Genomic DNA, 15,518 nt, shown 5'->3' on the forward strand with positions numbered 1-15,518 from the left:
TAGAAAGGGTAAGGATGGATACAGAGAGACCAGTTAGGAGGCTGCTGCAGCAGTCCAGGCCAGAAATAATCATGTTTTAGACAGGAGCTATAGCAGTCGAGATGACAAGAAGCAATCCAATTTTGAATATATTCTGGAATAGAACCAATGGGACCAACTAATGGATTGGATGTAGGTTTGGGGAGGTGCCACTTGCTAAGATGAAGAAGCTTCAGGAAAAGCAGGTTTAAGGAAGAAAACCAAGAGTTTGCTTTTGGACTTGTTAAACCAAGTAGGATGACTTTTTGTATAGCTTTGACTCTTAGAATCAGTAATATTTCACATTCTCCCAACAAATCATCAAAACCAACCAGTGCCGTGTGGGAATTTAAAATGGAATATAAGCAGTAACAAATAAACCTAACTGTATTACAAATAAAAAGGGAACCACACTGAAGGGGGTCGGGAAGAAAATAACTACCTAGTTAAGCTTGGAAAACAGTATTTTGACTGAATTCTGTAAAGATAAAAAGAACGTTATATACAAAGTCTGTACTCTAGTGAGTAAAATGTCTTTCTCACCTGGGTGCGGATTAGCAATTCTGCAACTATTTTATGTGTATACTAGGACTGAACAAATAAGTGAACTAATTGTAGCTAAAGAGAGCCAAATTTCTCACTGTTGGAGAAAGAAGTCACAAAAAAGGAAACAGGAAGACAAGGATGAACCGGTGGAGTTGGACTGGAATCAGAAGTATCAGCATGAGCTCATGGCTTTCCATACACATGTACAGGTAGGTAAACAGAGAAATAAACAGAGAGGTGCATGTATCTGTGTGGGTAAGGATTCATGCATGTATTTCCTGGCTTCATCTTCTAAGAGAACCTAGAAGCAAAGACACTCTGGAACCAACCACTTCTCTCTACAGAAACCTCGTGCCCTAGTCTTGGCTTATAAATGTCATTATCCATTAAAAAGAACTAGGGCTCTTTGGAAAAGTGGTTCATTCCAGGGCTAGAACAGGAAAAATATAAGATAAGCCTGGAACATCTTGTTCCAAAAAATAAGGAGTCAGAAAATAAGGAAGAGCTCAAAAAATGTTTGGGGCATGTCAAAGTGATACAGGAGCCAATCTAAAGGAATTTCCAATGACCAAAGCTGGAACAATTTGAGCAATAAACAGAGATAGATTAAATTAAATCCTATAGACTAAAATAAATATCCATGAGTCCATACGTGTATTGAATAAATACATAATGGGGGAGAAGGGACAGTTCTTCCACACAGAGTAATTCCAATTAATAAATTAGAAGGAATGAGGGAAACATAAAATTACCTTTAGGTAAACACCATAATAATAACTGTTGCAGGCAAGATCCACCAATAGATGCTAAAATCACTGGGCAAAAGTTTGAGGAGAAAATATATAGTAGCATAGTCTTAAACATCTCCCCCCAAGATATTCATCAATTACAAGGGAAAAACAGTAACTTTGAGTAGAGAAACCTGGCAGACACCACCTCAACAAAGTGATCAAGGTGAATATCACGAGCAACAAACCATCTTGACATCATGCACTCCTTGATATGATGCACTGAGAAGGACACACATCATTTCTGTGGTATATTGATAACCTTAATCTAGTCATGAAAAAACATCAGACAAACTCAAATTGAGAGACATCCCGTAAAACAACTAGCCAGTACTCATAAAAAGTGTCAAGGTCATGAAAACCAGAAAAGGAGGAGGAGCTGTCACAGATCAGGGAGACTAAGGAGAGACAACAAATAAATGCAATGTGGGATCCTGGAGCAGAAAAAAAATGGAAAGAAAAATGGCTGAAATTTGAATAAGGTCTAGAGTTTAATTAGTGGTGATATTATAGAAGATCTTTGTTCTACTTCATACTTCCAGTTTTATATTTTCTAAATTGAAAATATATTACTTTTACAATAGAAAAAATATTTAATTTATTACCTTTTCCTTCCTATCTTTAATTTATTCAAAATGATATCATAAAGAGTGATCATAGGGCTTCCCTGGTGGCGCAGTGGTTGAGAGTCCGCCTGCCGATGCAGGGGACATGGGTTTGTGCCCCAGTCCAGGAGGATCCCACGCGCCGCAGAGCAGCTGGGCCCGTGAGCCATGGCCGCTGGGCCTGCGCGTCCGGAGCCTGTGCTCCGCAATGGGAGAGGCCACAGCGGTAAGAGGCCCGCGTACCGCAAAAAAAAGAGTGATCATAAAAGGATATGTAACTGGAAACTTTACTTACTGGTCATTTTGCTTCCCACCCACACCAGTCACAGCTCTTGCCTTTAGCATTCTCCTTAGCACAATAGCAGATGCAGAAAACAGACGTGTGGACACAGGGTGGGAAGCAGGGGCTGGGATGAATTGGGAGATTAGGATTGACATATATACACTACCATGTGTAAAATAGATAACTAGTGGGAACCTGCTGTATAGCACAGGGAGCTTAGCTCGGTGCTCTGTGGTGACCTCAATGGGTGGGATGGGGGCGGGGGAAGGGAGGTCCAAGAGGGAGAGGATATATGTATACATATAATCGATTCACTTCGTTGTACAGCGGAAACTGACACAGCATTGTAAAGCAACTATACCCCAATTAAAATTTTTTTTCTTTTTTTTTTTTGTTGTGGTACGTGGGCCTCTCACTGTTGTGGCCTCTCCCGTTGCGGAGCACAGGCTCTGGACGCGCAGGCTCAGCGGCCATGGATCACGGGCCCAGCCGCTCCGCAGCATGTGGGATCCTCCCGGACCGGGGCACAAACCCGTGTCCCCTGCATCGGCAGACGGACTCTCAACCACTGCACCACCAGGGAAGCACCCCAATTAAAAATTTTTTTTAAAAAAGGGTATGGACACCATGATTACTACGTGAAAAGGGCTTTGTGATCAAGGGCTGTTAGTCATGAGCTCTGCAGTATTAGGGAAATAGGATTATGGGTGACTTTTTGCCCTAAATTTTTGAATAAGGTTTTAACAATTAAAAAATATTTTTTTAATGAGATACAACATAACTTCCACCCTGTGACCTAGCAATTCCACTTCTGGGTATTTATACAAGAGCAAAAAAATGAAGTATATCCATGATATACACAACAACATGCATGAATCTCAAAATCCATTATGCTGACCAAAAAAAGATAGAAAAAGAGGATACATTGTATGATTCCACTTATATGAAGTTCTAGAGCAGACAAAACTAATCTATGCTGAAAGAAAGGAGAACAACACGTGGGGATTGAGGGGAGGACTGCAAGAAAGGAGCACAAGGGAACTTCCTGGGAGATGATAGAAACGTTCTGTATCTTGATCACAGTGACAGTTACATGGCATATACATCAAGACTGATCAAACTATAGATCTTATTGTGCATTTTATTGTATGTAAGTTATGCCTCAATTTAAAATAAAGAGTATTGATGGGGAAAAAATGTGGCACAAAAATTTCACTTGTTAAGGTAACCAGTAATCTAAGTCATAATTACCCACCTAATAAACTGTGAAGACTGTTAGGTGGTTAGATAAAATAACCAAAAGAAATTCTGACACACGCTACAATATGGATGAACCTTGAAGACATTATCCTAAGTGAAATAATCCAGCCACAAAACAACAGATACTGTATAATTCCACTTATATGAGGTACCTAGGGAAGTCAAATTCATAGAAACAGAAACTAGAATCGTGGTTGCCAAGGGCTAGGGGGAGGAAGGAATGAGAGGTAATTCAGGAAGATGAAAAAAGTTCTAGAAATAGATGGTGGTGATGGTCGCACAACAATGTGAATGTACTTAATGCCACTGAACTGTACACTTAAAAATAGTTAAAATAGTAAATTTTATGTTACGTGTATTTTACCACCAAAAAAAAAAAAAAAAACAGCCTAAGATAAAGACTCAGAAACCCAATCACTCTGCTTATCTTGTTGCTTAGCTCAAAAGAACTGGAGATCTGCCTTGCTTTCATTCCTTGAAAAGAATCAATCATTAATTTCTGAATCCTTCTGGGTATGAGCCAAAGGAAAACAGGCTCTACATTTTTTTCTCATTTTATTTTAAATCTTAGATCTACTAGGCTGTCATGAAAGAATTCAGTGATGCTTGCCTCCTTCAAAGCAATGGCCCCTAATCATTTAGGGGTTATAGATGCTTCTGAAAAATCTGATAAAAGCCACTGACCACAGTTCTTCACCCGAAGGCAATGAAGCTGCTTCATCTAGTTCATAAGTTAGGCTATCAGAGTTTACACTTTGAGAAGAACAAAGAACTGTAAGTTATCGAATTATAAGCAGAAGTAGGAACTCAAGGCTTATGAGCAAGTCAGGCAGGAGGGTTGAAGTTTCAGCCCACCTGCCTTGGAAACACCCCACCCTACTCCCCTGGACCTCAGGGCTATGAGCACAGTCAGCAGACCCAGGCTGAATCCATCTGTCCACCTAGATAGAACCAGGACACACCAGCACTCCCCACAAGGCTTACCTCATGCTGGGAATGGCATGGTAGCCCAATCGGAAGCGGAGTTTGCTAGACCCAGCAAAGTCTGCAATCACTTTTTCCCCCACAGTGTGCATGTGTCTGAGGAGCTCAAGGTGTTCTCCGGTCACAGCCTTCAGACTGGAAATGGAGGCCCATGGTAAGACCAGCCAGTGGTGACGAGCCTTGGGGTATTTATCCTTAATCACCACCACCTGCTCATCTTTGTAAACCTAGCAGAGGGGCACAAGAGAAGGAAACGGACATCTACAGTGCATCTTGTGTGTGCCAGATACAGTCACATTCATTAACTCACTTAATTCCCACCACAATCTTGTGCAGAAGGTCTTAGTATCCCGATTTTGACCAATGAAAGCACAGAGACTCAGATAAGTTGAGTGTCTTGTGCCAGGTCACATAGTTATCAGTACTAAGTGGGAAGTCTAGAATTCCAACACAGATCTAGTTGACCCCAGTCTGCGTTTTCAGTCACCACACTACACAGAACACACAGAAGAGGCACATAGTTCCTGAGGATCTGATGTAAAACCCCTGCAGGCATGAACTCAAATGCACTATTCTCACTCTAACACAGGAGACCACATGATACATGCAAGTGTGTTCCAAGAAGCCCTATCAGATTGCCCCTTGTCACCCCAGGATGTAATTTAAGAACTCAGACTCCTCCCAGGATGATGCCTGACTATTAATCCCAGGGCAGCCCAGTAACTACAGTCACTATACATTATCTGACACTCTGTTGAAAGAGACCACACTAAGGTTAACACAACTTCCCTTATAATAATAGTACCCAGAAGAAGAAGGAAGAAGGAGGAACAAGGCAGAAGGGATATTCATTTGAAAAACTTGGCTTCTCTCCAAAGAACTCCAGTTGCTAACTTACTGACAATGAGAAAAGCCACTTGATCTCACAAAATAGCCCAGTAAAACGAATCTCACTCAGAAGGACTAATTTCCTTGGATTTCATTTGTAGTTATGAACTCTGTGAAGTGATCATTTAAAACGTGAAATGTATTTCAATGCCAAAATTTTATTCTGACCTGCATTTTGGGGTCCTCCATTGAAATCTTCAAGCCTTGACTCCAGTGGCCCAATGATTCCTAGAGCAAAAAGGGGCAATGTAAATCACAAATGCGATAGTTAAATTTGTCAGTAGTTAATACTGGACATCAGCAAAGTCCAACCAAACTTGGAAATAAGGTCAGTCTTTAAGAATTAAACTATATCTCTTTACCTCAACCTTTTCCTTTATGAATCATAAGCCATCCCCATTTTCTTACCATATTCAGAGCTGCATGTCTAGACAGAGGCTGGAAACACCAGAGTGTGAACTGCATGTTCTTTGCCCTCTCCCACTCCATGTACAGCCTAAGTTTCCACTTTGACATCAGGATGTGAATCACATGATCTATGAAGAATGTTCCAATCTTAACCTTCTATAGATATACACTGACCCATTTTAGCAGCTCAGTGTTAAGCACACTGCCATTATCACCCTACCTTCAAGGGGCTTACCTCAGAAATTCAAGAGAAAAGTACATAAAGGGATATTCACCCAACTGACTGGTGACACAAACAAGTGACTCTTTCATCATGGTTAATAACCCCTTAGGCATGTCTGGGCTTTACTGCGTACAAAACAATTAAGTAGTCATTACACCTCGTTTAATCTCCACATCATCTATCAAGCACACTACCCTCACCTTTTTGGTGGATGCATCTTTCTCCTTCTTTGGGGGCACAGAGCACTGGCTAGAGTTGTTCCCAGGTTCTAGTCTTGTACTGGCCTCAGCTTCCTGGGCAGCATCCCTTTCTACAGAATCACTGTTGCCTGACCTCTTTCTCTTCCTGTGTGTTTCCAGGCCAGGGTTCTTTGTCTCTTCCTCAAACTCTATGATATATGGATAAAGTTCATTCACCAGGTGGAGGACCTGGCCAGGCTGCAGCTTCACCTCTTGGTCTTTCCCAATTATGAGTGAGTCAATGCTGGTGGGATTGACCCCTACCTATGGAATAATCAGAAAATAATTATAATAATAGCAAATAGCTACTCCTATGTTCACCACTTACTATGTGCCAGGCACTGTGCTTAATATTCACTTCCGTTACTCTGCCACTTCCACACGTGACAGAGAACCCTTTATTGGCTGGCACAGACATTCTAAAGTCAACAGTGTAAGAAAATCATCAAGTATAACATGGAAATCCAAGTTACAAATAGACATACCTGCTTTACCTTGACATATCCTTTGTTACACTCCGCTTTCAACTGTACTGAAAGAGATTGAAAAAAGTTAAACCCAAATGCCATGAAGAACCAGGCACTTGCTCCTGTTCTCCCTACAAGACAATGAAGCCTCACTCCAGGAGGCAATGTGACAAGGGTTTCCTCAAAGGCCTAAGAGCAAAATCATCCATTATTCAGGTGGCTAGGGCTCCAGGTCCTTCCATAAAATGCCCAACAGTGTACATACTCCCTTAGCTACTGCTAATATCTTTATAAGGCAGCTTCACTGAATCCCTACAAGTCTCCCTATTCCAGAGCCCTTGGCCCACTCAGGATCACAGACTCTGCAGTCAGGAAAGGGGACCCATTTCTCTCACAAGCTCTTATATCTCAGGATTAAATCAAGACTTCCACTATTGTATGAAACCATCAGATGCCTTCAACAGAGAAAAAGTTAAAAGATACGTTCCTGGAAAACTGAAGTTCAGCTGGCCTTGGGTAGGAGGAGTAGAAAGAATATTCTAGAAAAAGGATTGCAGGGACAGAACAGTCTGAGCATATGTGGGAAGTAGTAACACTAAATACTTGTGTTCAGATACATGAACAAAAAGCCTCTGGACAGGCTGACTTACACATCCCTACAGCTGCTGCTGTGACAAGGCAGACAGAGAGCAAGAAGCAGAGTCTGCTTCTGTATGTTTGGCTTAGCCAGCTCAAGCATGGCATTTTTCTTTTTCCCATTTAGATTAACTCATGTGGGAAAAACCATAATCAGTGCTGCAGACTCCAAGCCTTAGGAACCATGGCAAACACACTGCAGGGGGAGGCCTGGTAGCAGTGAGCATGTCTGGAGTTTACAGGTAAAAAATGAGGTACATGGTAAAGATTTTTCCTAAGGACTTTCATTTCATTAAATCCCATGAAAGGCATTTCAAGAGCTAGATGTCATAGTCTTTTAAAGATACCACCCTCTGTGTGTGGCAAAATGTAAAGGACGAAACCATCCCATCACTTCTCAGACATGGTTCCAAACTGGAAATCCCAGAATTCAATTGTCTCACTGCCCAAAGAGGAATCTCCCTGGGCAAAGCAGAGTGCAGAACTCAGTTCCACCAACCCATAGTACAGGATAGAACCTGCCTGCTCCCAACACTGAATATTAACCACTTTCAGAGGGTGGAGTCAGGAGTGCATGGGGCCCTAGCACTGGCTAAAAGAGCTCAGTTCCTGAGTTTTGTTTATGGCACACAAAAGGTTTTCCATCAGTACCATCCAGGAAATGTACATCTTTGATTATATCACCATCTGAGGGAACCAAACATGGTAATCTCCACAATCCTATGACCAGTTACCTTGCTGTCGAGAACATTTCTTGTCAGTGATCTTGGTCTCGGGGCTGCGCCCAACCATGACTGCTTCCAAATGTGGAAGTTTGATTCGCTGGTGCCGATTGTCCTGTCTCACCAACCAGCACACCCGCATCTTTAGTCTGAGAGACAAAACACAAGAGAATCGCTGGAAAAACTAGCACAGGTCCTCCAGGACCACACCCCAGCACCACCACACATGCCATTTACCAGCTGTTCATCTTGAGGCAAGTGACTTCACCTCCCTAGTCTCAATTTCCTCACCTGTAAAATGTGATAATGACAGGACTCATGAAGGTGTTGTGAGGATTAAATAAAACAATATGGGTAAAGTATTTACTTCTGTGCCTCAGTCATGCTATGTAATCAAATATTTGTTATGTTTATTGATATACTCTATGTGCTGGACATTAAGCTACCTGCTGAGGATCAAAGAATGATGAAACATTGTCCCTAGCCTTCAGGGGCCTGGAGTACAATGGGGCAGACTCATATATCAATTATTACAATATAATGTAATATCTACTATAAGAAGGGAGTAGCCAAATATGGCCTTAGCCCAGGGAAAGGAAAGACTAACTCTTGTAGGGAGCATCAAAAAAGGCTTCACAAGGAAGGGATATTCACGCTCAGTTTTAAAGGGTGAGAAGCTTGCCTGGCAGAGAGCTAAGGACATAAGAACAGAGGATGTTCTCCATAGGCATCAAGGTTTCCATTCCTTAACTGTCAAAACATACTGATGTTAGAACAACACATTTTACTGCCATCTGCCAGAAGATAGTCATAATAAATATACAAACCTACAATTTCTAAAGTGTGAATGCAGCACCTTTGTGCAATACACAACCTGCACAACACTACTGGAGGGTCTGATATTCTTTTGTAAAACAACTTTTATGGTCATGTAGGATATCAGTAGAAGAGAAAGAGAAGAAATTCGGGAGAGGGACGAGGCCTGAAGAAAGAGGATGGAGAGGAAAAAGAGCCAGGAGAAATTGTGAAGGTAGACTTATTGCTGACTGCATTTGGGGAATAACAAGGGAGTGAAGGTTTCTAATTTGGAAGTACTCATTACCCAAAATGAGGAAAACACTGGAGACATAATTTAGGGATAAATGATAAGTGAAGAAGAGATGATTTCAGATTGAAACGCAATTAGATTAAGTTGCCTGCAGAAGATCCTAGAGTCACACTAGGATATACGGGTATGAAGCTCAAGGAGGGGAAGGGACTGAAAGTATGTGTGTGTGTGTGTGTGTGTGTGTGTGTGTGTATTTTTTTAGACTATAAAGTGCGTTATTTGGAGTCTTGGGAATTGCAATTCAGGAGACACAGTTTCGAGTAAAACAAAGTGTTTCAGCGGAGAGAAAGAATCAGGGGCTTATAAAGGTAAATGCCACAAGGTTGTTAAAGTTGTAAGAATTATGACCAGCTCTGACACAAAAAGGAAGTATCTGTCCTTAACTGAATGTATATATATGAGAAGCATCAACATGTCACAGAAGTTAGGGTAAAAAGAGAGGATGAGATCACCTAGGGGCAGAACAGGGAACTGTGGGAGGGACAGACTAGATCTTTGGGACACCTCCCTAGACTCCAAAAGCCTACTAATGCTCAAGCCTCAAATACCCTCTCCTTGCGAAACACCCCTTGCAGGCAAGGCAACACTCAATCAGCCGCTCTGCACAAGCTTTGTATCCAAAGGGGAGATAAAAGAAACCAGATTTTTCAAAATCAGAGTTTCACTACCATCTGCAAAGACAGAATAACGCAAAGCAGAGTGAGCAAATGAGTGCTGAAGACATGCAGTCACAGAAATAGGATCAGTCAGGAAAGGCTTTGGAAACTGCCCAGTAGAAAAAGCCAAGAGCCAAGGGGACTGATAAGAAAGAAAAGGAGTGGGAGTGGACATTCCACTTCAAAAAGCACAAGTGACGGTACAGATTTCAGCAATGACAAGCCATGGGTGAGGGGTGAGAAGCAGACCTTAGTTGGCCAACCCAGAGGAGCTGCCCCAGAGAGCCACCCAAAGAAGGCAAAGGTGTTGAAAGAACACTAGGCCAAAAAGTGGAGATTTAACAATCCATAGGAGACAACTGCCAGGGTCTGAGCTGCAGAGTGAGGTGAAATGATGCTGTGTATAGGCAGGCTGGAGTGGAGAAATCTAGAGTCAGAGATGAGTCATTTAATAAATTTAATGTGGGCCAGAGTTAGGTCTAAAAGGCAACTCCTTTGTGAGGGAGCTGATGCAAGTGCATGAAGAGTCAGCTGTAAATCTAAAATCCTAAACCCAGAGCCTCAAATGATGATGGTGCTACAGGCAAGTCCCACTTCTAAACACTATGTGTTCAGAGGGGCATGTTTGCTCTTGCTGGAAACTGATGAATGAGCAGGTAATGGACTGAGAAATGAAGTATGTCTTCATCAAGCATTGGGAAATAAGTCATCTGGTGACTGACTACTCACAGTAATAATAAAAGAAGCCTGAAAAGAGAACAGTTGGATAGCAGGGACAGGAGGGAATCCAGAGGACAGCTGAGAGCATGGCTGACTTTTGCAGGATAATAGGACCTACCCCTCCTGCCCCACACAAACATACATTCACATGCTTCATTCCCTCTAAAGTTCTGAAGTTATAATGTTTCTATTTACTACACCTTGAGAAACTGAAGCAGTGACTACAGGATGCTTATGTAACTAACCTTAAGCAATATCTTCGCCCATTTCAGCCTTCAATTCCAACTTCTAGGAATGAAGCATTTTAGAATATGGGGAGCACATAAGGATGGATGTTCCTGAATCTTCAATATAACTCATCCAGTAAAACTCCATAAACTGCAAGCTTTATGACAGCAGAAGTCAAGGCCATTTTTCCTTCCACTATACCCCTAGCACTTAATACCTAGCATACAGCAAGAATATAATAAATATTTGCAAGTGAATGACCAGATAATAATCCTATCCAGGTTCTCCTGCCTTCCTTCTCTCTCCCCTCCTCTAGCTCCTCTTACGTGGGGTGCTTTGCTACTCTCTCTGAGCAACCCCATCTCCACATTTATGTGGGTAAATCCTAATTCTCTACTTTTCAGCCCCACACTTTTCACTCCAGAGTTGTAGGGACTGGTCAGAAAGAAATTCTGATTATTTCTTAAGGGACCCATGTGATCTGATGGGCCGCACAAGGCCAGAAATCTGGTAACCTGGAACACGCTGTCCAGAAGAATGTTCTGCAATGATATAAGTGTTCTAAACACTAACGTAGCCACCATGTGACAATCAAGCAACTGAAATGTAGCTGGTGCAACAGAGGAACTAAATTTCTTACTTAGCTTTTTTAAAATTTACCTTAAAGTTACGATAGCTACACGTGGCTGAGGGCTACCATAATGTCCAGCACAGCCCTGATCAATCCCAAATCCCTCAGGCTTGAAGTTGAGACTCATACTTTAACCCCACAGAGGTTACTTATTTCACCTCCCACTTCTTTTCATAAAACTAGTCCCATTTACCCATCCCTCTCTCTCCTTCCTTCCCCTCACATACATCCTTCAGGTATAACATACTACATCAGGTCTCCCAAGTAAGTCATTATGAATATGCTCTCCTGGTACTGAATTATACTCTTCCCTTCCTCCTAAAAAAACAAAAAATTCTTCTCAACCTCCAAGTCCCACCTCCTCCCTGAGGCCTTCACAGAGCCTTCTCTCCTCTACATCTCCTCTTCTCTTCTCTACATCTTGTTATTGCGTGTGGTCGGATTTACCTTTTCTGAAAATGAAATATGGATGTAATCCCACTGGCCAAATGAGATTATAATCTCCTTGTAAACAGACTGCATCCATTCAGGAAACTCGGAGGAAGGATCTCTGGAAGTCACTGGCCTAGGCTAGGTCTGGTCTTGTACTTGTGGATCTGCTGGTCTTCAGCATACTTTTATCAAGTGCATACCGTGTGCTAGGCACTTGCTAAATGTCTTACTTACATCATCTCATTTAATCTTCACAACTCTCATTCTAAGGAAAATTTAAGTCTTAGAAAAGAAAAGTAACATGTTCAAGTCACACAGCCAATGTGTGCCAGAGATAGGATTTGAATTATTCCAGAGAACGGGTTATTTTGTTGCTGTTGTTGTCTTGTTTGGGGTTTTTTTGACCACACTGCATGGCTTGCAGGATCTCAGTTCCCCGACCAGGGATTGAACCCAGGACACGGCAGTGAAAGGCCAGAATCCTAGTCACTAGACCACCAGGGAACTCCTGAGAATGGGTTCATAATCACTACATCATATACTTTTTGTCTTCAGTCATTTGATCATTCAATCAAAATTACTGCATGTCTACCATGTACCTTATGCCACCCTGGTGCTGGGAATAAGGAGGTAACACATCTCACTTGTATTGTATGATGCAGGTATTATACATCATACCTGCCTTCAAAAGGCTCAGAGTCTTGTGGAGGAGAGAGACTCAAAAACAATTGTAACAAATGTGGAAAGTATAATGATTGGTCTATGCAAAGGGTGTTGTGGGAGCACAAAGCTGGAGTATCCAACCTAGACTTGGAGAAAGGAAGTGTCAAGGAAGGTTTCCAATAAGAGGTGGGCCTAAAATGAGACCTATACATTAACTGGGTTAATTAGGTGAAAGTGGGCAGCCTAATTAGGTGAGGAGCAGGAAGAAGAGAAAGGAATCAGAGAGAAGATTCCAGTCAAAGGGAACAGCAAGGGCAGTGCACAAAGAAACAGCACAGTGCACATGAAGAAGCAGTTCAGGACTGCTGCAACCTAAGTATGAGGCAAAAAAAGAGGACGGAGATGCAGGCTGGTCCAGATGAAGCAGAGCCCTGGGTGACCAGCTGCAAAGCTCAAACGTTAGAAGCTCTAATGGATTTTGCAATTTAGTAAACAATAAATATTTGCTGAATGAGAGAAAAGATTGTATGAATGAACAGACAGATCCCCTTAAATATTATTAGCAGGACTTTGACTCAGTCAGATGTGTTTTCAAAGATCATTTGGGGGAGGAGGGTAGGTAGTGTGGAGAACAGATAACATCGGATACAGGACTAGAGGGGGGGATACCAGTTAGAAGGCCATCATATTTCAGATGAAAGAAGGTCCAAAGTAAGACAATAATAGAGATGGAAAAAAGAGCACAGATTTGAGAAATATTTAGGAGGCAAAATCAACAAGATTTAGTGATGGATGTGCTAAGAGTAAGTTCAGAGAAGACAGAATTTGAACAGTCTGTGGGACTCGCAGGCAGAGCTGTCCAGGGTAGTCAGAGGTGAGCACGAAACTCAGAGGAGATCTAAGCGGACACTTCGATTTGGGAACATGCAGGAGGGAGTTAAAACCAAGCTAGTTGATGTGCTCACCTAGGCAGTGTGTACAGAATGAAAAGAACAATGGGCCAAAGTCACAAGCCTTGTAAACACCCAACATTTTAGGAGAGGAGGAAGAAGACTATCCACAGGAGAAATGACTGGTGAGAGAGGCACATGGAAAAACAGCCAGAACGTAAGCTCTTTAAAGGAAGGAGGCACTTTGACTTGTTCATCTCTATATCACAGTACATGTTTGTTGAATAAATCAGCTGAGTGTATTGTCCTAAGAAGCAAAGGAGTAGGGAGTGAAAGGTATCATCAAGTTTCAAAAGCAGCAAAGGAATCCAGTAATGACTGAAGAATGTCTATCTGGTTTGATAATCAATCACTAGTGACTACAGGATAAAATTTCAGGGGAATGACAGATCTGAAAGCTAGACTGCAGAAAGGAACAGCAGGTGGAGTTGGAGACAGAATTTAGAATACTCTTTTAAAAGTTTGGATGAGAGGGGAAGAGAGTTACTGGATGAGAGCCAAAGGAAGATGGATCACTAGGAACTTTTTCTTTCTTTCTGGCTTGGGAGCGTGGGGGGTGGGGTGATGACACACACATGGATATGAGAAACCTGACCTTGTTTATACATAACTGGGACATAGACAAGGGCACAAAAGACAAATGAAAACAAGGTCTCATAGGTGAAAGTATAAAAGAAAGGTCAGAAGCAAAAATAAAGGAAATTGCTTTGATCAGGAGACAGCTCATCCTCTGATACTGAAGGAAAGGTAAAGATAGGTGTAAAGCTAGATGACTGTATGAAGGGAAGGCAGAGGCAGAAATTTGAGGGAGAGCCCACCTGACAACCTCAATTTTCTCCCTAAAATAGTAGACAACAATAGAGTAAGGTGTTTGAGAACTTGATAAACAGTTGAGGAAAATCAATATAAAATAGTGGATAACATCCAAGCCTCTGAAATCCAACTGCTCAAGTTCAAATCTTGCCTCCACCACCTACGGACTGTGCGACTTGTGGCCAGTTATTTAAGCTTTTATTTCTTCAGCTGTAAAACGATATTAATTAGTGCTCTACACCACAGCGTTGTCACAAGGGCTAAATTAAGAAGAAAAAGTTCAGTATCTGGCAAAAAACAAGCATTCAACACTACTATCATTCTTGTTAATAGTGAAGGTAGGATGAAAGCAGGAGCTAAGGAAATGTAAAAAGATCATCCGAGAGCACAACTAAGGTGAAAGGGCACAAATCTGTTGTGTCTTCCCACGTGAAGAGTCCTGTCTCAAGTGTTCTAATGACGCCCAATATAAATCAAATTCTCAAAAGGCTCCAAACCTGGACCACATTAATTCCACATAGAAATTATATCCTTGCTTTGTTGAACCGCTATCACTGGTCTGCATGAGAAAAGGCTTGCTTCTTCTGGTCTTCGTGTAAGGCCTGTTGAGGACGCTGTGAAGGGCCCTCAAGTTCCTCTCATGGAGCGTTTCTGGAGAAAACAATGTCCTTCCTGACAGGCTGCGCCGCCTCCTTGGGTTGGACAGTGCCCATTCTCTAATCTTTCCTCTGCTTGTGTTCCAAGCTAGGTACCGGTGTCAGGGGCACAGGTGAACGAACGCGAAGTGGGACGGAGGCCAACATGAGCGCCGCCAAAACACGGCAGACGGGAAATGGGCAGCCCAGAGCCCTAGAGCCCTGGAGCCGGAGGATGCTGCAACGCCTGCCGGGAAAGAAGCCGTGAGAGCGTTATTCAGGGCACATCACCTAACAGGCAACAGCGGACCCGACCTGAGGCCCACTCCCACGGCTCTCAACCCGGCAGGCAGAAGAGGTAGGCCGATAACCGCCTTACCTAGAAACGGCGGAGGCTGACAAGCTCACGTTACTCCTCCACTTCCGGCGCTGTGGGATGACGTCGCGAGACAGACTGGAGAGCAACCAGTGATTACCTGCTGACAGGATCTCGCCCGATGCCCGGATCCGGAAGTGCCCGCCCCACTTGGACCTGTATTGGGCCACGGTCCAAATTTGGATCTTGGCAGTTATCCCAAAGAGGACGAGCTTTCTCAGCATCTCTCTATGCGAGAG

The 15,518-nt window shown here is 42.6% G+C and overlaps 1 protein-coding gene across 7 annotated transcripts in view; it reads right to left on the minus strand.

Moving 5' to 3' along the window:
* The window catches only part of APTX (aprataxin), a 58,679-nt gene extending 43,161 nt beyond the window's left edge, over positions 1-15,518 (minus strand). For 4 of the 7 annotated variants that reach the window (XM_067744578.1, XM_067744577.1, XM_067744579.1 and 1 more), the window contains exons 1-6: positions 15,283-15,518; positions 8,080-8,216; positions 6,728-6,774; positions 6,204-6,506; positions 5,541-5,600; positions 4,485-4,711 (exon numbers count right to left, since the gene is read on the minus strand). In XM_067744578.1, coding sequence (XP_067600679.1) covers positions 4,485-4,711; positions 5,541-5,600; positions 6,204-6,506; positions 6,728-6,774; positions 8,080-8,216; positions 15,283-15,503 — 995 coding nt within the window. In that variant the 5' untranslated portion in view covers positions 15,504-15,518. The other 3 variants (XM_067744581.1, XM_067744582.1, XM_067744583.1) reach the window with 3 other exon arrangements.

The sequence above is a fragment of the Pseudorca crassidens genome, chromosome 7 (genome assembly GCF_039906515.1).
Source record: "Pseudorca crassidens isolate mPseCra1 chromosome 7, mPseCra1.hap1, whole genome shotgun sequence".
NCBI lineage: Eukaryota > Metazoa > Chordata > Mammalia > Artiodactyla > Delphinidae > Pseudorca > Pseudorca crassidens.